Source organism: Festucalex cinctus, chromosome 21, assembly GCF_051991245.1.
Source record: "Festucalex cinctus isolate MCC-2025b chromosome 21, RoL_Fcin_1.0, whole genome shotgun sequence".
NCBI lineage: Eukaryota > Metazoa > Chordata > Actinopteri > Syngnathiformes > Syngnathidae > Festucalex > Festucalex cinctus.
Window position 1 is genome coordinate 2,038,879 of NC_135431.1, and position 24,152 is coordinate 2,063,030.

A 24,152-nucleotide genomic window follows, 5' to 3' on the forward strand; every position below is an offset into this window, starting at 1 on the left:
GGCCACTGGATGTCAATGTTGGTCAAGAAATATGTTTACCTTTATTGTTTTGAAATCAAAATAGAAGCAATAAAGAGTAGTGCGAAGTCAATTTAAGTTCACTAAGTTGTATTTTGAAATGCAAATAATTTAAATGTTTTCAACTAATCCGTAAAACAACGACAACAAATACGGATTTAAAGGCTTTGGTTGTGCTTGCGTTTTTGCCGACCACAACTCTAACAAATGTTTTTATTATTATTTTTGACCGGTATTTGACAAAGCTAACTTTACATGCTAGAACTAAATCCAAGTTAATGAATTTAAAAAAAAAAAAATCAAGCCACAGCTGTGAACCGTAAATTGGCTGTGAATGGACGCATTATTATGACGTCACACCGATGAGTTGTCCTCGGTCCACTACCTGTGTCATTTTCTCGTAAAAACACGGAATAACTTTATCCGTACAGATATATTATCGGTTTAAAATGTCTCTTTTATCTTTTCTTTTCACCCTGACCACTCACGCGCTCTGTTTACTTTTGTTGGTGTCGTTTTTCGCTTTCCTTGGCTACTGCGCCTACGTCAAGTATGTGCACCTGAAGTACGACCACATACCTGGACCACCGAGGGAAAGGTAAGGAAGGTTGTTTTGTCGTGTGCCAGCCGCTCAACTTAGTTCACTTCTAATAAATGTAATAAATGTTTTTTTTTTTTTTTGTGTTTTGAAGTTTTCTCTTAGGTCATTCTTCAGTTTTGTTGAGGACAATGAAAAACGACGGTCTGCTGCTCGACGTATTTCTGAAATGGTAAACGTATTATTATTATAATAATAATAATTATTATTGACAGTACTAATCATGTTACTACGTTGACAGGGCCGAGCATTATGGAACAGTGTACAAGGTCAATATGATGCATCACGTCCTTGTCTTCGTTATGAGTCCAGAAACGGTCAAGGTACAGACAAATAACCACATGAACGAAACACATCAACATAATACCTATATGATAGTTTTCTCACATATTAGCACTAGACTTCACCGTTAATTAATTCAGTGCATTTAAAAAAAAAAAATGTTTTTAGGAAGTTTTGATGTCCTCCAAGTATCCCAAAGATATTTTCGTCCACAAGCGGCTCTTCAGCCTGTTTGGTGAAAGGTGAATTGTTGAGCAAAAAAACAGAAAAAGAAATAACGCTACATGCGCTGTATATATTGTTGTTTGTGACTTGCAGGTTCTTGGGCAATGGTCTGATAACGGCAAGGAACCATGAACAGTGGTATAAACAACGGCGGATCATTGACCCCGCCTTCAGCAGCCTGTGAGTTATTTTGTAGCTCTTTTGAAACTTAATCTGTGCTCTCGCAGTCAATCAGTGACCAATTGTTTTTTAATTCTGATATGAAATCGGGTTTAGCACAGTCTTGTGTCATCTACCTGTGCAAAACTTCCGTCACTTCAAGATTGAAAGTCTGGATGTCTTTCAGACAATAACAAGTGAAAATAGTTAACGTTAGCATCCTGGTTTTGTAATGCCCAAAATGTGGTGTTGACGCCCATGCAGGTACCTGAGGAGTCTGACGGGCACGTTCAACGAGCGAGCCGAGAAGCTGATGACGAAGCTGGCGGACGTCGCCGACAGAAAGTCGGAGGCCCGCATGCTGGACTTGGTCAACCGGGTCACCTTGGATGTCATCATCAAGGTGGGCCGCGTCTCTCCTATAGCCAAAACAAACACACATTGAGGGTTGTTTGTGAAAGCCTAATGTTTGTTTGTTTGTTTGTTGAGGTGGCGTTCGGCATGGATTTGGAGCTGCTTGAGGACAACTCGTCGCCTTTCCCGAAAGCCATCGAGACGTGCCTGCAAGGGTTGGTCTACAACCTACGCTACGTCTTCTTTCAGGTGCAGCAAAGTTTAGCGTCCTAAAGCATGAGGAGGGAGAACCAATAGCATGAAATAATTTTTATTTATTTTTTTTAATCCCAGTTAAAAATGAAATAACTGGCAACGGGCCCAATTTTACTTGCATAGAGCCTCAAAAGTTACCTTGAAACATGCTTAGATGAAAGCGCGCCCACTCATGTGAACACATTGCAAATAATCCCGCGACTTCCCTTCCAGTTCTTTCCCAAAAACTGGGCCTTCGTGGCGGAAGTGCGCGCCGCCTGCAAGCTGCTGCGCTCCACCGGCGCCGACTGGATCCACAACAGGAAGATGGCCGTCCACGGCGGCGGCGACGTGCCCAAAGACATCCTCACGCAGATCATCAAGTCGGCCGGGAAAGGTCCGATTATTCCCAAATTCGCTCAAAAAAAAAAAAAAAATCGATTCCAAAATGTGTTTATTGATATTTGACTTTTGTTTGTTTTTTGAATTGTCAGAGGAAAGCATGACCCAAGAAGACGAAGAGTTCATGCTGGACAATTTTGTGACCTTCTTCATCGCCGGTGAGACTTGAAATACGATTTTGAAGTCATTTGGGCTGTTCATGTTGCCATGGTTACACTTTTTTTAGTGACATTCCCATTAATCTCACTTTGCATGTATTTTTTTAAATACTTAGTTATTCTTTTCAATACCCTGTGATTTGCTGGCGGGCAGTACAGAATTTTCTCTGTTCTCACTCAAAGTTGTAAAAAAAATATTTTGAATTTATTACTATTTTTTTAATGCATTTTTTGTTAAAATTGTATGTTATTTTATAAATGTTTAATAATTTGTTATCATTTTCTTAAATAACAGTATGAAATCGTTAAAAAAAGTGATTAAAATAAGTCAAAATTTGACATTTTTTTTGATTTCGTGTTCTTTTTTTAAATACATTTTTGTTGTTGTTTTTTACTTTACCTTGTAAATGAACTCTTTCTGCTCCGTTTTATTCAATGAGGAAGATATTGTGGGTTTTTGTTTATAACGGAATGAAATCAATGATTGGAATGAAAATGAAATTGAAAGTATTAGTACAGCATTCCCATGCAATTTCTCCAGAAATTGCACTTAGTCTAGTTGTGGGAATGCTCAAGCATTCCCACATATGTTATTGGGATTTTTTATTTTTTTTATTTTTTTTATTCTCCATACTTTTTTGCCGCCTAACAACTCCTGCATAATACTTATTTTCAATGGGACAAACATTGAACTTTTCCTAAGTATAATTTTACACGCTCACTTCCATGCATGTAACTTATCACCATTACCAGGTGTCTGATACTGCTCGGCAGCACAGTTGGTATTGTCTCATTTCATAATTTATCTCTCAATTTACTTCATAAGCATTCCACATGCATTCAAATCTTAGCATTCAGCTTTCAGCATTCCCACGCAATTTCTTCACTAATTGCACTAAGTCTAGTTATTATTATTATTAAAAGCTGTTTGAAAATGGTACAATTTAATGTTACCAAATGTTTGTAAATTCTGAATTATTCTCTTCTTTTCCAGGGCAGGAAACCACGGCTAACCAGCTAGCATTTTGCATCATGGAGCTAGCCAGACATCCTGACATCCTGCAAAAGTGAGACAAGAAACAACAAACATCGACTTCACATTTTGATTTTTTCTTTTGTTTTGTTTTGTAGAGCTCAGAAAGAGGTGGATGACGTCATCGGGATGAAACGAGAAATCAGCTACGATGATCTCGGAAAACTTGTCTACCTCTCGCAGGTATCCTGCCTTGAACTGTTCAAAAAATATGATGGAAATGTTCAAATCTTTTTGTGGTTTCAACTCCTGACTTCAAACTGTGTTGTTGTTCACTCGAAGGTTCTGAAAGAGACTTTAAGGTTGTACCCGACAGCTCCGGGGGCGTCCCGCGAGCTCGTCAACGACCTCGTCGTCGCCGACGTCCACGTTCCGGCCGGTGCCACCTGTATCGTAAGTTTACAGAAAAAAAAAAAAAAAAAGAAAAGAGAGGAAAATTAGCGTGTCTTAAGATTTTTTTTTTGTGTGTGATTCAGTTCAGCTCGTACATATCCAGCAGAATGGAAAAGTTCTTCAAGGATCCGCTGGTATTTGACCCAGATCGCTTTCATCCCGATGCGCCCAAGTAAGATTTTTTATTTTCTTCTCATAATTTTAATTCTTGTAACTTTTTGGAACATCAATATACATATTTTTTTTTTTCTAAGAAAATAATACCCCTATTTTTATTGTCATTTTCATTTTTTGCTTTAATTTCCCCTAAAAAATAATGTTTATTTAATGATAATAATAATACATTTCAATAATATTAATACCATTACTGCATACTGCAGTAAAAATATGACAGTACAGTACACCTTTATTCTGTAACTTAAAAAAGTTAAAAAATGCCCAATTTTGTTCTTTTTCATGACAATAGGATTGTTCTAAAATTGCACACTTTTTCTCCTAAAAAAAAATTGCACAAAATGTTATTTATGATATTGCGACTTTTTTTCTTTTTTTTTAACATTCTAACTTTTCTCTGTATTATTTTGGTTTAACCGTTTTTAAGTCAATGAATTAAAAAATAAATAAAAAATACTGCAGAAAAAAAAATAAAACTCGTGCCTGACCTGTTAAATGGCCAGCCAATATTTTTAAAATTGGCATAAATTTGCTGATTTATTATTATTTTTTTGTTGCTATTGATATTTACTAAGTTTTATTGTTTCTTATTCCATATTTTTTGGGGAAAAAAAGTCACGTTTGAGATAGTAGTATAAAGTAATTTATTTTCATACCACAACTTAAAAAAAAAAAAAAAAACAAAAAAAAAAAACAATTAGCAATAAATAAATATTCCTGCATCCATGAAAGATGACTATTTATTTGTCTTAAAATTACAACATTGATGTGTTTTTTTGTTTTTGTTTTTTGTTGTTGTTTTTTTTACCCCCCCCCCCCCCCCCCCACACACACACACACAAAATATAGAGAGATTTGTAAATCTGTATTTATTCTTTCTACTTTTTATTTTATTTCCATTTTAAATAATATTGTGTTATTTTGTTATTGACATTGGACTGGATTTTGACTGTTTAAATGATAGTGACTGTTTTGTTTTTTTTTCCCAAAAGGCCTTATTACTGCTACTACCCTTTTTCTCTCGGCCCACGCTCCTGCCTGGGAAAGAACTTTGCTCAGGTGATTAAAAAAAAAAAAAAAAAAAGTAATAATAATCATAATCAAATAAACTAAGTAGCTTTTGTGTCATGTTGTGTCCAGATGGAAGCCAAAGTGGTGATGGCCAAGCTGCTGCAGAGGTTCGAGTTCGCCCTGACGCCGGGCCAGAGCTTGGAAATCCGCGACCTGGGCACGCTGCGGCCCAAGGGTGGCGTGGTGTGCGCCGTCACGAACAGGAAGCAACCCGGACAGTGAGCGCACCAAAACACCTTGCTGAGGTATTCTTCACTAGAAGTTTATTAGCTTCGCCAAATCGATCAATAATCTGTGTTCATTTTGTTAGCTGCCGTCCAATCGGAAACTCATTCGACTTTATTCATCAATATTGTTCAAAATAATCACTCTACTGCGCTATTGATATGTATAGACTTGATTTTTAGAGCATTAACACTTTTTTTTTTGTTTTTTTTTTTTGCCTGTAATTTAATCACTTGCAATAAATGCACGTTCATGTCATAAATATGTATTTTTATTTGAATTGTTTTCATTATATTAGCAAGAGCAGTACTGCTAAATATTTAGTGATGCCTTGAATGCTAACATGCAAAGGGTGACTCCATATAGGCACACATGCTAACAGTGAGCATCACTGTGTTGTTCCAAGTCAAAAGCAGCATACAGCCAAGAAGCTTCTTTTTTTTATTTTTTATTTCTGATGCAGTAATCCAAAGTCACACAAAGTAGCGCTATGACTTAACTAGCTGTCTAACTTACCTTATATGAAGTGTACTAGCATGAATATCACTGCAGTTAACATAAAAAAGGAAAAAAAAATACAAAAGACGATAATGAGAATACAAAACGTTATTTTTTAGGTCTTTTTTAAAAAAAAAATTATTCCCCCCCCACACACACACAAAACCCAAAAAATAACCACAAAAAAAAAAGTGTCGTAAAATCCAACAAGGCCTGCAAACACTTTGGCATGGCTGCATTATTATTTCTTGATGTTGTTTTTTTGATTAACATTATTTATTTAAAAAAAAAATCACAAACAAAAGCACAAATTCAAATACAACAGTAGAAGAATCATTCTAAAATATTTACACCTTTCCAAAAGCCAGCCGACGACATTTTTCCTCATTTCTGGCGTGGATATAAAAAGCAAAAAGAACATGAATTTAAACGATAACTCGTCAACGGTGCATTTCCAACAATTTTTGCCATTAAATTATTGTTAAATAAGTCTTGTAAAGTGCGACCTTGACTTTGAAAAATAATAGTTTCATACTTAAAAGGTGCACTGTGTTTTGTTTGTCATTGTAGTAGTTGCAATTGCAATATTAACTCATTCACTCCCAGCCATTTTCACATTTCGCAATCCCGTTCACACGGCTGTTTTACTCGATTTTAACTGATTTTGCAAGGCCCACAGAATATTGTTTTATTGCTATAAAAGCATGGAACCTACCAAAAGAAAGATTAAAGTCTCTTCTTTCATCATGAAAAAAAAAAGTATGTTTCTATCTGTTTCCGTTTTGCAGCAATTAGCATTAGAAGAGAGCTAAGTTTCATCAGTTTTCACAAATCTATTTCAAATTGTGAGTAATTGAGCTTTTTTTCTAGATGGCCCTGGTTGATCTCCTTTGCTCTGCTGCCACCTGCTGGCCGTTTGTGTAATAACTACCATTTCTGCAACCGTTCTTTGCAGTTGAGAGGCTGCATCAAAGCCTTCTGTATGCTCTAGCATAAAAAAAAAACACAAAAACTTATAAATACGTCTTTGGGACACTTAGAACATTAAAAAAAAAACGTATTTACACGTTATTGGGAGCAAATGAGTTAAGGGGAAAAATTGTAATAATGCGATTATTTGTGATCATTAAATTACTGAACTGATAAAACGTGCAAGACAAGGCGGCACTGTATTCTGAAGTCGCCCTTCCTTGGGAGGCCATTTTAAAGTTCTCCCGTTCCGTTCCGCCATTTATTTATTTTTTTGTCCACGCGCTCACGCTCTGCCGTACCCGCCGCCGTTCATTGGCCCCTGGATTCCCCTGGCGGCAGTCTTGGCCCTCCTGCGGGCGTTGCGCGAGCACGCCAGGTAGAAGAGCTCCACCACGTTGAGCAGCACCGACACGCAGGACACGGCCAGCATGAAGATGATGAAGACGGTCTTCTCGGTGGGCCGCGACATGTAGCACTCCACCGTGAAGGGGCAGGGCGCCCGCGAGCACACGATCTGCGGCTCCATGACGAAGCCGTACAGGTAGTACTGGCCCACGATGAAGGCGGCCTCCAGGAGGATGCGGAAGACGATGGACGTGATGTAGTTCCCCAGCAGGTCGCCCTTGATCTTCACCTGGCCTTTGTCGTCCGAGTACTTTGGGACTTTGAGCGCGCCGGGGGAGTCGTTTTGGCCCTGGCGCTCGCGCAGCTTCTTCTCCTGGTGGATGACGTGCATGACGTGGCCCAGGTAGATGAGCGTGGGCGTGGACACGAAGATGATCTGGAGGACCCAGAAGCGGATGTGCGAGATGGGGAAGGCGTGGTCGTAGCACACGTTCTTGCAGCCCGGCTGCTGCGTGTTGCAGATCATCTTGGACTGCTCGTCGCCCCACACCTGGAAACCAGCAAAAAAACGGCAAAAACCGTGGCGCTAATTGCTAACGGGAACAAAAAAGAGCAGGGGCCCCAAAACGGAACCCTGTGGAACGCCAAATGAGATTGGAGCGGAGGAAGTAGTGTGGATTGAGACCTTCTCAACGCCGGCTCCCAGGACCATGATCCTGAAGACGAAGAGTACGCTGAGCCACACCTTCCCGATGACGGTGGAGTGCGACTGCACTTTGTCCAACAGCTTCGACAAAAAGCCCCACTCGCCCATCTTGGACCGTATTCGCTGCACTTGAAACACAAAAAAACATCACGTGGACTTTTATGGCAAATTCTCAAAAATTGCTGCCACTCCACATAACCCCAGAGATTTTTGGGGGGGCATGACTTCTTGAGACTTTTTTTGTGGGTCTGCTCATAATAGACATTTCTACCAAGTTTCATGTTATTTAGTGTTCGGGGATGAATTTTAAAATTCATGATTTTTGGTAAGTGATCAAACTTTACTGCCACGCAGCGCCAACACTGTTTATTTTTGGGCATGGCCTCTTGAGACTTTTTTGTGGCTCTGGTCATGCTAGGCATCCCTACCGAGTTTCATGTTGTTTAGTGGAACTGGCTTTCGGGGCTGAATTTTAAAAGTTGACTACCGGCAATTACAGTCTCATGAATTTTGGTAAGTGATTTCACTTCACTGCCACGCTCCGCCAACCCTGTGTCGTTTTGGGCATGGCTTCTTGAGACTTTTTTGTGGCTCTGGTCATGATAGACATCCCTACCAAGTTTCATGTTGTTTCGTGAAACTGGCTTTGGGGGCTGAATTTTCAAACTAAACTAATTTTTTTTTTTTTTTTTTTTTTTTTTTTTTTTTTTTTTTTTTTTTTTTTTTTGGGTAAGCCATCAAACTTAGCTTCCATGCTCAGTTCACAGGCAATGGAGACAAAAAACCCTCAAATGTATATCTTCACCCATTTGTTTAGTATTTGCTCATCAAATTTGGTAGCAGTCTGAGATAATATAATTTATAAATAATGTTTCCAAAATAAGCTGAAAATGTCATCTTCCAAGCAAATAGGCATATTTCATGTGTATTTTTTGGGCATAGATGGAGTTAGAAAATACATACACATAGTTGTAGGAGTAGTAGTACTTCAACATGCAATATTAAAACACAAATAAAACAGTAAACACAAACAGTATACATACATAATAGTTTGGGTTATATAATAATATTGGGATTTATTTTTATTTTTTTAAAGTGTGTATATTAGCATAGCAACCTTTTTGGCTATATTATAGCCATGTATATAATAATATAAATTGCATAGTATTTTCGGGTTATATACATAATAATATTGAATAAACTTTTTTTTTTTTTTTTATTTAAATATGTGTGTGTATTACCATAGTAACCTTTTTGGCTATATTATAGACATAAAATCTTAAAATTGTCCACATTGTTCAATCAAATGAAAACATAATTAATAATATATGAGAAATACAATTAATAACATGAAATACATAATATTTTTGGGTTATATACTCATTTTTTTTTATTTTTTTTATTGTTAATAAAAGTGTGTTTATTACCAAAGCAAACGTTTGGTTACATAGAGACATAAAATCATAAAATCCCCCAAGTTATACAATTAAAAAAAACAACACAATAATAGATGAGAATTCCAATGAATAAAATAAAATAAAATCAGTTTTTCATGCTCATACATAAGTCGTCCAATTTTTGTTTCAATATTTAGCGCTTTTTTTTGTTTTGTTGATGATTACTTTTGCAACCCAACTGTAATAGAAGCAAAATAGTAAACCCGTCTGTGATGATTGTCTTCTTCTTATTATTATTATATGAAAGGAAATTGCTTACCTGGGATTGGACAAGCGAATCGTTCTGCTCTCCAGCTGCGCTCTGCAACCACTGAAATGATCTTCGCAATCGAGCAGAGAGAAAAAAACAAAAAACAAAGGTGAGTTTCTTCTGCTGCCTTGAACTCGAACTCGGGTTGCACAAGGGCGCATGTGCGTGCGTGTATGTTTGCGTTTGGTCAGCGGTCACGTTGCCATGTCGCAAAATATTGAAAAAAAAAAAAACGGTGACTAACTTTTGGGCTGGCAGAAGACAAGATTATGTTGGTTAATAATTGCTTGTTTTTGCGCGTTAAAGTCCAAACTGCTCCCTGAAGTGTTGACGCCTTATCGGATGCTCACATGTTGCGCACGGACCCCGACACAACCTTTTTTTTTTTTTTTTTTTTTATATATATTTTTTTTTTATCATTTGAAATGTCCTCAATGTGATGATGTAACCGCCGATAGAAGATAAATGACTTGGAACTCTCCTGGAATTTATGGTTTGCAGCAGCAACGTCAGCAATCGTTTATTGATAATAAATGTGTCGATCAATTGAAATTGCACAGATGTTGGTGGAAGAAAAACATTAAAAAAAATAAAAATAAAATCAATACATATATAGACGTTTACACAAGTAAACTGTAATTTAAATGTGAAATTTAAAAACAAATAAATAAATGTTATTTGTTTTATTTATTTATTTATTTTAATTTTATTTATTATTTTATTTATGTATTTGTTAAAAAATATGATTACAATTATTGTATAAGATATATCTATCATATCTCATCATTGTATAAGTATAGTACACGATATACACAGTATAATAAAATTTCATTGTTTGAAAAATGATAGAATTTTTTTTACTTTTAATCAAGCTTAACTATTTTATAGCCAAAAATAATAAATATAAATGTGACATGATGTAAGAAATGTCAGATAATAATTTTACTACTAATCATGTAGTAGTCGTCATTTCTTCACTAAACCATTTTCTTGGTTGTGTAATTAAAAAAAAAAACAAAAAAAAAACTTTTGCTATTATAGTTCTCAATAATAAATACATTCAAAAAACATTGTTTTCGTATGAAACTTTAATCATTTTATTAAAAACATACAGTTCATTTACAACCACTTGGAGAGAAAAAACAAATTTCCAATATAAGCAAGAGAAGCATGATCATTATTTTGTATATTTTTTCCAATGAAATAATAACTTAAACAGAATCAATGATCATAGAGGGACAAAAAATGAACATAAATACAGAGAAAACATAAAAAAAAAAATTACATTTACAAAAATTCAAAATCAATTTAGTTACCTGCTAATATGCTAACGCGCTAAGACTTGTAGTCATTTATTCAAGAAACTGAGACAAAAAAAAAATAGAAATGACTAATACATTCATCAAAGTTTATTTATCTTTCAAACTTTATTAGGTAAAAACATAAGTGCATACACGTGACTTGGAACTTGTTCTTTACATTTTGAAAAAGCAGAAAAAAAACACAATCAATTCCAGCAAAGTCAAGCCAAGTTTCCTGCTAGCATGCTGTCACGCTAACATGCTAGCGAGCTGTCATTCAAAAGATGCTAATCCTTATTCACAGATGTTACGAAAACTTAAACAGACTCAAAAAAACATAAAGAATGAACTCGTGCCACTCGATTATTATTATTATTATTATTATTAACATTTTGAAAAAGCAGAAAACACAAAATCAATTCCAGCAAAGTCAAGCCAAGTTTCATGCTAGCATGCTAACATGCTAGCTGTCGCTCAAAAGATGCTAATCTTTATGTGCAAGTCACGATAACTTAAACACTAAAAAAAAAACATAGAGAATGAACTGAAAACATAATAAAACATCTCCATTTTGAAAAGGAAGGAAATATAAAATCGATTCCAGCAAAGTCTTGCTAGCACGCTAACATACTAGCTAGCTGTCAAAAGCTGCTAATCTTTATTTTGTGCACCTCACGATAACTTAGACTCAAATACCATAAAGAATGAACCGAAATACAACCTGGCATCGCTCGATTTAGTTTTTTTTAACATTTTGAAAAGGAAAGAACTATAAAAAGCACGCTAAGAGTCCAGCTGCTCGGCCAGCAGCTTCTTCTCCTCCTTGGCTCCGTCCAGACTCCCCGACTCGCTCCGGCCGGTCTCCATCTCCAGTTCCAGGTTCTTCTTGTTCTGCCTCAGCGCGTCGTCGGTCGTTGGCCACCTGGGCCCCGTCAGTCCCGGACTGACGACGAAGCGGCCCCTGGACCCGGACCCGGACCTGCAGCGCCTGCACAGCAGGAAGAAGACCTCGATGACGTTGAGCAGCAGCGACACGCAGGCCACCACCAGCATGAAGATGATGAAGACGGTCTTCTCGGTGGGGCGCGACATGTAGCACTCGACGGTGAAGGGGCACGGGCGCTTGGAGCACGGGAACATGGGCACCATGACGAAGCCGTACAGGTAGTACTGGCCCACGATGAAGGCGGCCTCGATGACGATCTTGACGAGGAGCTGGGCCAGGTAGCTGCCCAGGAGGTTCCCCTTGATGGTCACGTTGCCCTTGACGTCGGTGTACTTGGGGCTCTTGAGGCGGCGCGGCCCGCCGGGGCTGGCCAGCTTCTCGCGCAGCTTCTTCTCCTGGTGGATGACGTGCAGGGCGTGGCCCAGGTAGACCAGCGTGGGCGTGGCCACGAAGATGATCTGGAGGACCCAGAAGCGCACGTGCGAGATGGGGAAGGTCCAGTCGTAGCAGACGTTCTCGCAGCCGGGCTGCTTGGTGTTGCAGAGGAAGTCGGACTGCTCGTCGCCCCACACGTTCTGGGCGCCGGCGCCCAGGACCATGATCCGGAACACCAGCAGGACCGTCATCCACACCTTGCCCACCACCGTGGAGTGCGACTGGACCTTGTCCAGGAGGTCCGACAAGAAATCCCAGTCTCCCATCTTTCAGGATGCCGTTCGCTTGGCGATCTGGAATCAAAAAACACGCCGCTTATTCAACAAGAAATACGATCAGTAGAGGCTGCGCCGATTAATCGGCGGACATTCATGTCTGCATCGAATTATTCTTTTTAAAATATATTATTCAGATTTAATGAATTCACTGTTAATATTAGAGGTGCAACAATTATAACTATTCGATTATAAAGTTAATCATTTTGAGACATATATCATTTTTAAATATTAATAATATTAATTAATATTAGAGGTGCAACACTTAAAACTAATCGACAAATCGATTCTAAAGTTAATCGATTTTGATAATCAGTTAATCATTTTGAGATGATTAATCGTCTGACATATATTTCAGCATCTATATTGTTTTTTTTAAATATATTATTCAGCTTGAATGAATTTACTGTTAATCTTAGATGTGCAACAATTATAACTAATCAACAAGTAATCGATTATTAAATTAACCCGTTTTGATAATCAATGAATCATTTTGAGACCTCATTTCATTTAAAATTGTTTGTATTGATTCTCTGATTTCTGTAGTCCTCCAAATATTTTTTTCCAAATTCACCAACCTTCACTTTGGAAAGCATAATCAACATTTTTGTTGTTGTTGTTGTTGTTGTTGTTGTTGTTTTGGCATGTTCCAGACCAAACCGGTAACTGAATCACGATTAAATTATGTTTGTGCATGTTCTGCACTGTCACCTTGAAATCATTTTTAGATTTATTTTTTTGAATGAAGTGGTGGAAATATTATTTTTTGTTGTTGTTGTTTTTAATCCAATTTATTGACAAAATATTCCATTCGTTTCAATGGGAAACGTTACATCAGTTTGTTTGTTTTTTTTCAAGTCTTTTTATGAATTTGTCTCATTTGAAAAATAATAAAATCATATTAGTTCCATTAAAAAAATAACTAAAAAAAAATAAGTTTAACAAAAATGTTGAAATAAAAATGTAAGCAAAATAAATAATTTGTTAAAACATTAATGAATTAAAATTAGATTGTTCAAATTATTATTAAAAAAATTACCTTGAATGATTATTTCATTATAAAAATATAAATATGTTTTTTCCACACATTTGACCGTGACCAGTTTGCCAATTTCCCACGAAAGCGCACATGTGAAGGGAACAAGAGCAGCTGTGTGAAGTTCATGACTTCAAGGTGAAAACATTCGTCAACTAAAAAAAAAAGTACACTACTTAATTACTCTTGTTTGTAAAAATATATATAAAAAAAAAAAACAACATGATTTCATGTTGTCATCTTACCTGCTGAGCACGTCCACGTTGGAGCGTCTCCGGCTGCAGCCGAGTTGTGACTGAGCTGAACCTCGGAGCGGGCAACAAGGTGACGAGGTTTCAAGTAACGATTCTTCACCACAGTACTCGAGTATTTTTCCCTGGCAGGTTATCAAAACGCGTATCAGTCAAAATGGCTTCTTACTTTTTTCACTCGAGTCCATTTCGGAGTCTGGACTTGTTTGACTGGAACCTAACAAGTGGAGTGAGGACTGTATTATTATTATTTTTTAAATGTTTGTATGACTTTTACTTGGATACAGAGTACGTCTGATGAGGAGTTGCTGAACGATGATTGGTCGCATTGTGCAACACGTATCCTGCCTTGCTTCTGTCACTTTGGACCGCGGTGAAAGCTGAGGGGGCGGGGCCCACAGTAATGATTGACAGGTAACGGCACAACCCCAACATCAATCAACATTATGATCGTCCTCGTGGAGGGGCGGGGGGAAAAAAACCAAAAAAAAAAACACCTGGGGATTGCGCAACTGCTTACAAACACATTCATGAATGTCAAAGAATGTATTCATTTAAAAAAAAAAAAACATTTTTAATCAAATGTGTTTTGCTCAAAACTTCCTTGCGACAAGAAAAACCACAAACCGTGTTTAAAACATTTCCTATTGAACAAAAATTTTTATTGATAAAACAAATCATAACAATGCCAAACATCAACGCATTGACCAAAAAACTTTATTGATAAGACAGAATTAAATCATAAAAATGACAAACAATGCATTTAACAAAAAACTTTATTGATAAGACAGGCGTAAATCATAATGCCAAACATCAACGCCAAACGGTGTGCATTGTACAAAAACTTTATTGATATAACAAAAGCAAACCATAACAATGACAAACATCAACGCATTGAACAAAAACATTTATTGATAAGACAATTAAATCATAACAATGACAAACAATGCATTGAACAAAAAACTTTATTGATAAAACAGGCAAATCATAACTGTGCCAAACATCAAAGTCAAACAGTGCGCGCTGAACAAAAAACTTTATTGATAAAACAGAATTAAATCATAACAATGCCAAACATCAATGCATTGAACAAAAACATTTATTGATAAGACAATTAAATCATAACAATGACAAACAATGCATTGAACAAAAAACTTTATTGACAAGACAGAATGAAATCATAACAATGCCAAACATCGAAGCCAAACAGTTCGCACTGAGCAAAAAAATGTATTGATAAAACAGAATTAAATCATAACAATGACAAACATCAACACTTTGAATAAAAATCTTTATTGATAAGAACTCATAGCAAGCCCAAACATTGAAGCCAAAAGGTGCACATTGAACAAAAAACTGGACTGATAAAACAGAAGTAAATCATAACAAAGCCAAACAATGCAAAGTCAAATATGCACCTCGCCCGTGTTGCCCTGCAAGCCTTTCCCCGCCCCCTCATTGACCCCGTTGACCCCAAACCTGCGCCCCTGCATCTCCAGCTCCGCGTTCAATCCGTTCTGCACGACGGCGTCGGCGTCTCTCTGCGCGTACGCCTTCCTCTGCGCCGAGGGCGGCGCCGGCGTGACGGGGGTGACGGGCGTGACGGTGTAGTCCCGCCGCCGGGCCGCGCACTCCTTGACCGACTTGACGCACAGGTAGAGCAGCTCGGCCACGCCCAGGGCCAGCGAGAGCAAGGCGGCCCCCAGCATGAACCAGATGATGACGGTCTTCTCGGTGGGCCGCGACAGGAAGCAGTCCACCTGGTGCGGGCACGGCGAGCGCGAGCAAACGTAGCGGGCGTCCAGCGTCAGGCCGTACAGGAAGTACTGGCCCACCACGAACACCACCTCCAGGGCCATCTTGGCCACCAGGTGGAGGACGTAGGCGCGGAGGAGGCGCCCGCGAATGCTTACCTGGAAAGACGGACCCATTTTTACAAGTGAGCATCTCTCCAATATAGGATCATTCGATATTTTGTCTCAATTCATACCATTTAAAACGGCACGGTCTGATTCTTTACAGTGGTTGCTTTTGTCATGCAACAACATGTAAATCAACATCATACCGATTTATACCTTGTGTACATTTCTTAGAAAAGACAATTCAATACGTAACTCGATACATGGAGTTCTATTTGATTCGACCACGGTACATTCAAAATGTCATAATTCGTTTTGGTTAACTTAAAACCGATTTTTTTTTTCCAATTCAAATCTTTTTTTTTGTTACACCCTTAATTAATTGATATCGTAGATCTACACAGTATGTATGATAAATCGATACGATAGGTAAAAAATGTCTAAAATCGCGTCCAAAGAAGTGCATTATAAAATGAACCGATCGCCGTCGCTTTCTGTAGGCGTAAAAAGCAGGATGACAGTGGGCGACGTCATTTTCAACAAAAACTAGGCTGTGCTGGTTGAAATACTTCCTGTTTTGTTTTTCTTCTTTCAAATTTATACCAATTCAATAGGGATGTCACGATATCCAAATATCACGATACGATGTTATCACGGTATGAAAGTCATGATAAGATATTGCGGGTAGCATGGCGATACAAAAAAAGGTCACAATACTGTAAGAAAAAAAAAAAAAAAAAGAATTCATATTAAAAAAAAGACAATATTGTGCTTTTGTACATTACAGCAATGCTTATGAGGTGGGCTGACTCGTAGTTTATCGGTACGCACCTTTCCGCTGCTCTTGATGTACTTTGGCATCTTGAAGCTCCGCTGAAGGAACAACAAGGCCTGGTCGTCAAGCTCCGCGTGCTTCCGCATGCGCTCTTTCAACTGTACGCACGGACAAGATGCGCTGATCATCATTTTACGCATTTTCGTGTAAATACTAAAGACAAAAAAAAATAATAATTGTGCTGAAGGCTGTCAAAAACAATTTATTTATTAAAACTAGAAACGAGCTATTAGCTAATGCTAATGGCTGTGATTTGAAACATTTTGATAGGGGGCGGGGTCATCGATCACCCGTTGTACCTTCTTCTCAACATGAATGACGTGCAGCACGTATCCCAGGTAGAGCAGCTTGGGCGTTGCCACGGCGATGATCTGCAGGGCCCAAAAGCGCACGTGCGAAATGGGGAAAGCGTGGTCGTAGCACACGTTCTCGCAGCCCGGCTGCCTCGTGTTGCACACGAAGTCCGACTGCTCGTCGCCCCACACCTGCAACCCCCCCCACGGGGACACCCGCGTCAGCCATTTGAAATTAACATCTACGAGGTGTTAACAGATAGGGAAGCGTATTGCATTCACTTTTTCTGCCTAATTTTTTTGGGGAGCTTTGTTTTTTGGACTATTTTTTTTTCTGTTTTTCTGGATTTTTTTTCTGTTTTACTGAATATTTTTTTCTGTCATTAAAAGAATATATTCTGAAAAAAAGGGGGGGGGGAATTATTCAGAAAAACAGAAAAAAATTCCAAAAATCAGGAAAAAAAATTGTTGAAAAAAAACAGAGCACCAACTTTATTATTATTATTATTATTATTAGTAGTAGTAGTAGTAGTATTGACTGGATAGCCAATAGCCCACACACCAGTGCAAGTCACAGGGCGGCCATCTTGCTACTCCCACCTTGCGAGCAGACTACTGTATAAACGATGCACTATACGTACAGATGAGACACTGTGCTCCCTTTTTTTTTAACAAGGAAAAAAAACGGCACAAATCCCCCAATCACAAGTCACTTGGGGTTCAGATGTAAAAAAAAAATTAATTAATTTAAAAAAAAATACGCTGAAAAACAGAAATTTTTTGGAATATATATTTTTTTTCTCTGAATATTTTTTTCACAGTTTTTCGGAATGTTTTTTATGACAGAAAAAAATATTCAGTAAAACAGAAAAAAAATCAGATAAACAGACAAAAAATTACTAAAAAAAACAAACAAAACTGCCCCCTAAAAAATAGAACGTTTTTTTTTTCCTTCGAGTGAATGATACGCTTCCGTAAACAGACATGTCAAGTGTGAACTGAGTTTTAAGCAAGTCGAAATCTTGCGTTAAGCAAGTCAAATAACAGTCGCTAACGCTAATAGCTATCAAAAACATTTTTTACTACTTATATTGTTTGAATGCTGAGAACCAAGTATTATTGCTAATGCTAACGCGAACAGCTGCTAAAAACGTTTTTATTTGTACAAACACTGAGGTAAGTATTTAGACTAATACTAATGGATGTCAAAAACATTTTCGTTACATACAAAAAAAATTGCTAAAAATGAGAATGACAAACATTTATGCTAAAGGTTCGAAAAATCAACATTTAATGTCAAAGCAAGTCCAGTCAAATGAGCTGACCCGGTCTGCGCCGGTGCTGAGGACCAGGATGCGGAAGACGAAGAGAACCGTCAGCCAGATTTTTCCGATGACGGTGGAGTGCGACTGCACTTTGTCCAGCAGGCGGCCCAGAAGATCCCATTCGCCCATTTTCGACACGATGCTAAATTGTCACGCTTCCTTAACCTGGGGAAACAAAAATGACATCTGACCGATATTTGTTGTAAGCAGGAAAATTAGGAGTGTGACGATATATCGATATCGCGATCAATCGTGATACTTTGTCTCCCGATAGATTATCGATACTTCTACGCAAGTAGTGAATATACAGCCACTATAACGGATCCGTTGTTCATTACTTATTTAGCAATTACTTGGCGGGCCACCGGGGGGAGCGCCTCATAAGTGTGGCGGGGAAATGGACGCAAGTCTTCAGGCGAAGAAGACTCATGAGCTTAGTTGTATTATTTATTTATTTTTATTTTTTAAATGTATTTATATTTGTATGTATATTATAGATAGTGATATATTAAGTATTTACATTTTATTTATATTATTTTTATTATAATATGAATTATTTTTATTGTTTATTGTTATTTATTGATATGTATTTATTTTTTTCTTATTTTATTTGTATTTATTATGTATTATTTATTTATTTATATTATTATTTTTTTATTATTATTATTTTATGATTAGCTTTATTGTAGATTTTCGTGGATTTATTACCTCAGCAATATTCCGATAATCGCGGTATCGTCATATCGTGAGATAATCGTTATCGCGAGCCTTGTATCACGTATCGTGAGGTAGCCACAGGTTCCCACCCCGAATGAAAAAGTACGACGGATGTAAAAATCTAAACATGTCAAATGTTCGTCAAAATGCTTGCTGGTTGTACTTTAAACGTAAACGAATGTACGTCAAATTTAGCGTCTGCCAAATTTGCATAAGTCCGGCTAGCTAGCCGACAAATCAGTGTCAATTTCATGGTCCGGTGGGGCACAGCCTCACTTGCCCCGAATGTAAACGTTCCACTGTATGATTTTATTTTTCTATTCTGTATTTTGTTTATGACAAAGGCTACGTAGATCCCGGTTGTATTTTAGTGACAGCAGTGAGCGCAGGTCCTGGAAGGTCACAGAAAAAAAAAGAAAAAGTTTATCTGATTGGAGCTACAGCTGGTGAGTGTTTGTAAATCTACCCTTGAAACACGCGCATTCACACTTTTATCTGCAAGTGAGCCAGAACTTAACCTTGGATGAAAACGAGTGACGAACACAGACAGACACAAGTAGAGAGAGAAAAATAAATAAATCACTCAAAAGCCGAGTTTTGTCATTAGAGAAGTATCATTATTCATTTCTGGTTACTTTAATTTTGCTCATTTAATTTTTAATTCACATTTTTAGTCATATCATTCCAATAAAATCACATTTTATTCTTGAAATTGAATTGATTTCATTTATTTTTTAAGCATGAGACAATTGCAAGGCACAATAATCGAAGCTATTATGATTAATTAGCGCCATGAGCGGGACAAAATATTAGGAACACTTCTAATACAGTTGTAGACGCTCCAACAATCTCAATCCCAAAAAAAAAGTAAGGCATTTTTTTTTTTAAATTCAGGTCTTATATTTGCTTATTTGCATAAATGTATCGATCGAGTGTACCTAATGAAGTGTCCGTGCAGGTGTACGTACCGACCAAAGACGATGAGGAGCGTCAGCGGCTCTCGGAGGGGAGAAAGTGAGCGCCTCGTCGTCTTGCGCCGAGTTATCAGGAAGGTTCCGTCCTACGCACGCCACAAACAAACCTGGAAACTTCTGGGAGCAGGCCTACCGCGTCTTTGTTTGGTCTGCCTCAACTGGCCCCTAATGCAAGCGGACTGTAATATAGCAACGCCTTGTGAGTATTGCGTGCTCGGTGTGCGCAAATTTCAACTAGCTTCAAAAATTCACGCCTCTCTGGGTATATATATCGTCTGATTCTCTCTCAATGTGCTTTCAGCATTCCCACGCAATTTCTCCAGAAATTGCACTTAGTCTAGTTGTGGGAATGCTGAAGCATTCCCTACATATGTTGTCATTTTTATTCTCCACAATTTTCTGCCGCGTAACAACTCCCACATAATACTTCCAATTTACACTGTTCAAATTTCAATTACCTTAAAAAATGGATGCCTCCTGGGTATATATCGTCTGATTCCACATTACTTACAGTATTTGCACAATTTAACGTTTAATATAAACTTTGCCCCATTCATTTTCAATGGGACAGACGTTGAGCTTTTTCTAAGTATCACTTTCCCCGCCCACTTCCATACATATAACTTATCATCATTACCCGGTGTCTGATACTGCTTGGTGGCATAGTTGGTAAAGCGCATTGTCCAGTAACCAGGAAGTTATAATTTCATAATTTATCTCTCAATTTACTTCATAAGCATTCCACATGCATTCAAATCTTAGCATTCAGCATTCCCACACAATTTCTCCAATAAATTATTCTTAGTCTAGTTATTATAAACAGTTGTCATCATTTCACGCAAGCAAAAGTCTGATTGAAAGATTTTTTATTTTTATTTTTTTTTATTAAATACTTAATTCCTGCCACATCATCATTTGTTTTGGCGCCAAGTCAGCACAAATCTGAGGCGGTGACGGCGGGTGGACAAACTCCAGTCGATGGCACGGTCACAGTGTTCGAGCCAGAGAGTGCAAATGATTCACAAGAAATCTCAAAAAAAAAAAAAAAAGCTTTAAAAGGGACATATTGTGCAGAAGGCCACATTTGATTTTGAATATGGTTAGTTATTTGGAAAGGAGGGGGTAAATAAGTGAAAATATTGCACTTTGTCACTTCTTATCATCCAATACATGTAGACGTTCGACTTGACCATTTTTGTGGCAACTCCAGGATACTGAAAAGTGTATGTTGGAAAGGTTTGGTATGACGGGAGGTTATAGCACAACTTTACCACCTCATGCATTCTTATATAAATAGAGGATGAATAATATGATGATAATACAAGTGATGACGATCCACTTTTAATCGATGAACACCCGCCAGCCCAAAACCCAAATCCACTCGGGGATGCACCTCATCAGTCCGTACTGGGGGGAGGAAAAGAAACACGGATCAATATATAGATCACAAACAACACAGCTTGGATGTGTCAACTTTGCGTGCCCACCAGCATCGTGTGCGGCCAGTAGCCGGTGGTCCGGTTGGACACGCCGAGGGTGGAGATGGCGTGGCGAGCGTAAACCTGCGGCGTGGGCGTCAACCAGCCTTCCGTGGACGACGCCGGCCGCCTGGAGGCCATCTTGCCAGATAAACAACAGCCGAGATATAAAACGGAATTCACATTTGAAATCAATATCATATTTTATCTGGAAGAACAATAACAACCGGTCAATGCATTTTTACAAAATCCTTTAATCTGAGATGCAAGTAAACGTTTCTAGATTATTATTTTTTTTTTAGCTGATTTTGAATCTCTAGCACATCAACTTTTCATATTAATACAATAATATGTAATATAGCAACAGATTTTGTAATATTTATGAATCAAGTGTTAGGTTCAGAAAGAGGTGGAATTTATTTTTTAAATGCAAAATCTGTATTGCATAAGCTTTCAAAGGTCAAATGTCAAAAAAAAAAAAAAAAAAAAATGAAAATGTGCTAGAAAAAAAGCAGACTTTTTTTTCTTTTTATTTTATTTTATTTATTTTTTTAATATCAGAGCCAAAAATATGTTTAGGGACAAAGTCATCCTGATTGAAATTTGCTGTTGACCATTTTTATTTGTAGAATGACTTATAATATTTAATATAATGAAAAAAAAAAATTTAATTACTTGAAATGTGCATTGAAAATTACAAAAAAAATGTTTGTATACTGTTATTATAATTAACTAAATATTTAATAAAATCCAAAAATGTTAAAAATAATTAAAATGTGTTTGTAAAATGTAGAAAAAAATTATTTAAATAAAACAAAAAATTATTCCCTTCTTTAAATTTTATTATAGAGAGAAAATGTTATGACCAACCAATTTATTTAAAACATATTTTTAATGTAACACTGTTCATCTTACTATTTAAAATAACACCAACCCGATGACCCAATTTTTTTAATGATACAGTAAATTAATAATTGAAAAATATATACTATGTCAAATGTAAAATAATTTCGATTATAAAATTACAACTTGAATGTATTTGATTGAAATCAATTACAACTCTGTACTCATTTTAATTTTATCGTTTACAATAAATGTATTAACCCAGTACTTAATTAGATAAAGGGTTGAACAAGTTTTAATCAACATTTTTAGGGAAAATAAACTGCATAGAGATTGCATGTTATTATATTTTAAATTCCTCATATTTATGCAATCGTGATGCATACAACTGACCTGGAATGGAAGCAAACTTTGAGCAAAGATCCCTCTTGTGCCGTACTCGAGGTGGAGAGCTCTCGAGAAATGATCCAAGTAGCCCTGAAAGACAAACAAACAAAAAAAAGATTACTGCGCTTCTGTGATGATATTGTACACCAAAAATCTAAATTCTCTGCAGGAAATATTTGTTCTCACTGTGGCGGCGGTGAGCATCACTCTCCCGGGCGTCGGCCGACAGCAGGCGCCGGACGAGATGTTGACCACAGCGCCTCGGCCGCGCGCCAGCATGCCCGGCAGTACCAGGCGGGTCAGCAGCGTGGCGCCCGCCACGTTATTGGCCGTCACCTCCATCAGCCTCTCCTCGGACATTTCCACCAGCTCCCGGGGCGACGCGCACGCCTCGTCCACGCAGTTGACCAGGAAACCCACGTTTTTGCCCCTCAGGGCTTCCGCCACGGGCTTGCCGGCCGCCTGGTCCCAGCCCAGGTCGGCGGGGACCAGGATGGTTTCCACGCCGTAGCGCTGGGAGAGACTTGCGGCAAAGTCGCCGACGTTGTAGCGGCCGTACGTGACGAAGATGATGCTGAGGCCGTGCTGGGCCAGCTCCTCGGCGTAGGCCTGCGCCACGGGCTCCGATGCACCTAATGGGAGACATATTGATCAGTGGCTGGAAAGTGATCCCTGATGGTGAATTACTGGACTGCATTCCATTTTAATGTATGTATGTGTGCATCGTTCATTCATTATATGGCTCAATTTTCCCAATTTTCACAACTTTTAGGAGTAATCAACTACTCATTAACCCTGTTAAGCTTGTTTCTTAATTACTACACCCCAACATGTCAAAATGTTCAAAACTGATTACAAAAGAAATACAATGAACAAAGTATTTTTAAACACAAGAATGAGTTATTTCTTACCATACACGACAGCCCAGTCTCCATATTTTTGCCTCAGCTTCCCGCTGGGGATGATCCTGGGCAGGAAATGCACCCTGACCAGCAAGCAGCAGTCCCTGAGCAGGATGACAGCCCTGCTGGCCGTGTACAGGGCGCCCACAACGGCGAGCGTCTCCAGGTAAACGCCGCACGACCGTGAAATTTCCCTGTATAGTAAATGGAAGCTGTCAACTGCCGCCATGCTTCCACTCCCAAAATAATAATAATAATAGCGAACGCCGTCTACGAGTTAGTTTATTCTACGCGAAACGTTGCGTTTGCCCGATAAAATGTTAAATGAGAGGTCTGGCATGCCAATTAAAAGTTAAGATGTTGCGAACGTGTTTGAAAACAAGTTTGACAGCCGATCAATCCAGCAGGGATTTGCCTTGAATGAAACACGGAAGACGGAGCAAAACAACGAGTCACGTGATATTGTATCGGAAGCTGGAATGATGCATTCAGGGACTTCTAAGAAAAACCGTGCGTTGTAATATAGCATTCTGGACCCGCGTTTCCTTCATTATTACTCCATTTTATATCATAGAATTAATGCTCCTCTAGTTTAGTTATATTTATTTGCGTGAGTTCGTTTACAATTAATGACGCACGGATCATACGCATTGAGTAGTTTTCTCATAAAGCTCTTTCGTGAAGGCAGCGTGTTTGTTATGCTATCCCACAATGCAACGCGCTTTGCTGGATGTTTCCATA

The 24,152-nt window shown here is 38.0% G+C and overlaps 6 protein-coding genes across 12 annotated transcripts in view; 2 read left to right on the plus strand and 4 right to left on the minus strand.

Moving 5' to 3' along the window:
• The first annotated feature begins 384 nt into the window (after positions 1-384).
• LOC144010007 (cholesterol 24-hydroxylase-like) lies at positions 385-23,263 on the plus strand. 4 transcript variants are annotated; one of them, XR_013281117.1, is made up of 21 exons: positions 385-616; positions 711-788; positions 858-939; positions 1,067-1,140; positions 1,217-1,303; positions 1,547-1,685; positions 1,772-1,885; positions 2,105-2,267; positions 2,365-2,430; positions 3,425-3,497; positions 3,562-3,646; positions 3,746-3,856; positions 3,940-4,028; positions 5,023-5,089; positions 5,171-5,346; positions 9,552-9,663; positions 14,086-14,212; positions 15,298-15,453; positions 15,547-15,737; positions 19,786-20,000; positions 22,679-23,263. XR_013281117.1 is itself a non-coding variant. In XM_077510057.1 (15 exons), exons 1-15 carry the CDS (start codon positions 468-470, stop codon positions 5,321-5,323), a joined length of 1,530 nt encoding a protein of 509 aa, XP_077366183.1. In that variant the 5' UTR covers positions 385-467; the 3' UTR covers positions 5,324-5,523. The 4 variants fall into 4 exon arrangements, 1 of the variants encoding a protein (XP_077366183.1); XR_013281116.1 differs by having other exon boundaries at positions 15,298-15,737; XR_013281118.1 differs by lacking the exons at positions 15,298-15,453; positions 15,547-15,737.
• On the minus strand, positions 6,854-9,676 carry LOC144010012 (gap junction Cx32.2 protein-like). The gene is made up of 3 exons (XM_077510062.1): positions 9,564-9,676; positions 7,827-7,975; positions 6,854-7,691 (listed from the first exon to the last, which is right to left on the minus strand). Exons 2-3 carry the CDS (start codon positions 7,953-7,955, stop codon positions 7,080-7,082), a joined length of 741 nt encoding a protein of 246 aa, XP_077366188.1. The 5' UTR covers positions 7,956-7,975; positions 9,564-9,676; the 3' UTR covers positions 6,854-7,079.
• Positions 10,949-14,042, minus strand: LOC144010011 (gap junction Cx32.2 protein-like). The gene is made up of 2 exons (XM_077510061.1): positions 13,793-14,042; positions 10,949-12,529 (listed from the first exon to the last, which is right to left on the minus strand). Exon 2 carries the CDS (start codon positions 12,500-12,502, stop codon positions 11,639-11,641), a length of 864 nt encoding a protein of 287 aa, XP_077366187.1. The 5' UTR covers positions 12,503-12,529; positions 13,793-14,042; the 3' UTR covers positions 10,949-11,638.
• LOC144010009 (gap junction Cx32.7 protein-like) lies at positions 15,076-19,990 on the minus strand. Of its 2 annotated transcripts, XM_077510059.1 has the most exons (5): positions 19,796-19,990; positions 18,111-18,275; positions 16,792-16,977; positions 16,489-16,590; positions 15,076-15,711 (listed from the first exon to the last, which is right to left on the minus strand). In XM_077510059.1, exons 2-5 carry the CDS (start codon positions 18,237-18,239, stop codon positions 15,205-15,207), a joined length of 924 nt encoding a protein of 307 aa, XP_077366185.1. In that variant the 5' UTR covers positions 18,240-18,275; positions 19,796-19,990; the 3' UTR covers positions 15,076-15,204. The 2 variants fall into 2 exon arrangements, with proteins under 2 accessions (XP_077366185.1, XP_077366186.1); XM_077510060.1 differs by lacking the exon at positions 19,796-19,990 and having other exon boundaries at positions 18,111-18,463.
• hsdl1 (hydroxysteroid dehydrogenase like 1) lies at positions 20,651-24,139 on the minus strand. The gene is made up of 5 exons (XM_077510058.1): positions 23,421-24,139; positions 22,696-23,141; positions 22,516-22,599; positions 21,289-21,420; positions 20,651-21,208 (listed from the first exon to the last, which is right to left on the minus strand). The coding sequence occupies exons 1-5, from the start codon at positions 23,638-23,640 to the stop codon at positions 21,143-21,145; spliced, it is 948 nt and encodes a 315-aa protein (XP_077366184.1). The 5' UTR covers positions 23,641-24,139; the 3' UTR covers positions 20,651-21,142.
• The window catches only part of tbc1d32 (TBC1 domain family, member 32), a 31,658-nt gene continuing 31,064 nt past the window's right edge, over positions 23,559-24,152 (plus strand). For all 3 annotated transcript variants that reach the window (XM_077510038.1, XM_077510040.1, XM_077510039.1), the window contains exon 1: positions 23,559-23,577. The gene's annotated coding sequence lies outside the window, so the exon portion shown is untranslated. The remainder of the gene's footprint in view (positions 23,578-24,152) is intronic.

Excerpts from the sequence above, each read along its gene's own strand:
- LOC144010007 (XM_077510057.1), top strand. The coding sequence starts at position 468 with ATGTCTCTTTTATCTTTTCTTTTCACCCTGACCACTCACGCGCTCTGT. Across the intron at positions 1,886-2,104 it reads TACGCTACGTCTTCTTTCAG|TTCTTTCCCAAAAACTGGGC; the intron begins GTGCAGCAAAGT and ends CTTCCCTTCCAG. Across the intron at positions 5,090-5,170 it reads TGGGAAAGAACTTTGCTCAG|ATGGAAGCCAAAGTGGTGAT; the intron begins GTGATTAAAAAA and ends TGTTGTGTCCAG.
- LOC144010012 (XM_077510062.1), bottom strand. The coding sequence starts at position 7,955 with ATGGGCGAGTGGGGCTTTTTGTCGAAGCTGTTGGACAAAGTGCAGTCG. Across the intron at positions 7,692-7,826 it reads TGGGAGCCGGCGTTGAGAAG|GTGTGGGGCGACGAGCAGTC; the intron begins GTCTCAATCCAC and ends GCTGGTTTCCAG.
- LOC144010011 (XM_077510061.1), bottom strand. The coding sequence starts at position 12,502 with ATGGGAGACTGGGATTTCTTGTCGGACCTCCTGGACAAGGTCCAGTCG.
- LOC144010009 (XM_077510059.1), bottom strand. The coding sequence starts at position 18,239 with ATGGGCGAATGGGATCTTCTGGGCCGCCTGCTGGACAAAGTGCAGTCG. Across the intron at positions 16,591-16,791 it reads TCATTCATGTTGAGAAGAAG|TTGAAAGAGCGCATGCGGAA; the intron begins GTACAACGGGTG and ends CCGTGCGTACAG. Across the intron at positions 15,712-16,488 it reads ACATCAAGAGCAGCGGAAAG|GTAAGCATTCGCGGGCGCCT; the intron begins GTGCGTACCGAT and ends CCGTCTTTCCAG.
- hsdl1 (XM_077510058.1), bottom strand. The coding sequence starts at position 23,640 with ATGGCGGCAGTTGACAGCTTCCATTTACTATACAGGGAAATTTCACGG. Across the intron at positions 23,142-23,420 it reads AGACTGGGCTGTCGTGTATG|GTGCATCGGAGCCCGTGGCG; the intron begins GTAAGAAATAAC and ends GTCTCCCATTAG. Across the intron at positions 21,209-21,288 it reads ACTGGCCGCACACGATGCTG|TACGGACTGATGAGGTGCAT; the intron begins GTGGGCACGCAA and ends TCCTCCCCCCAG.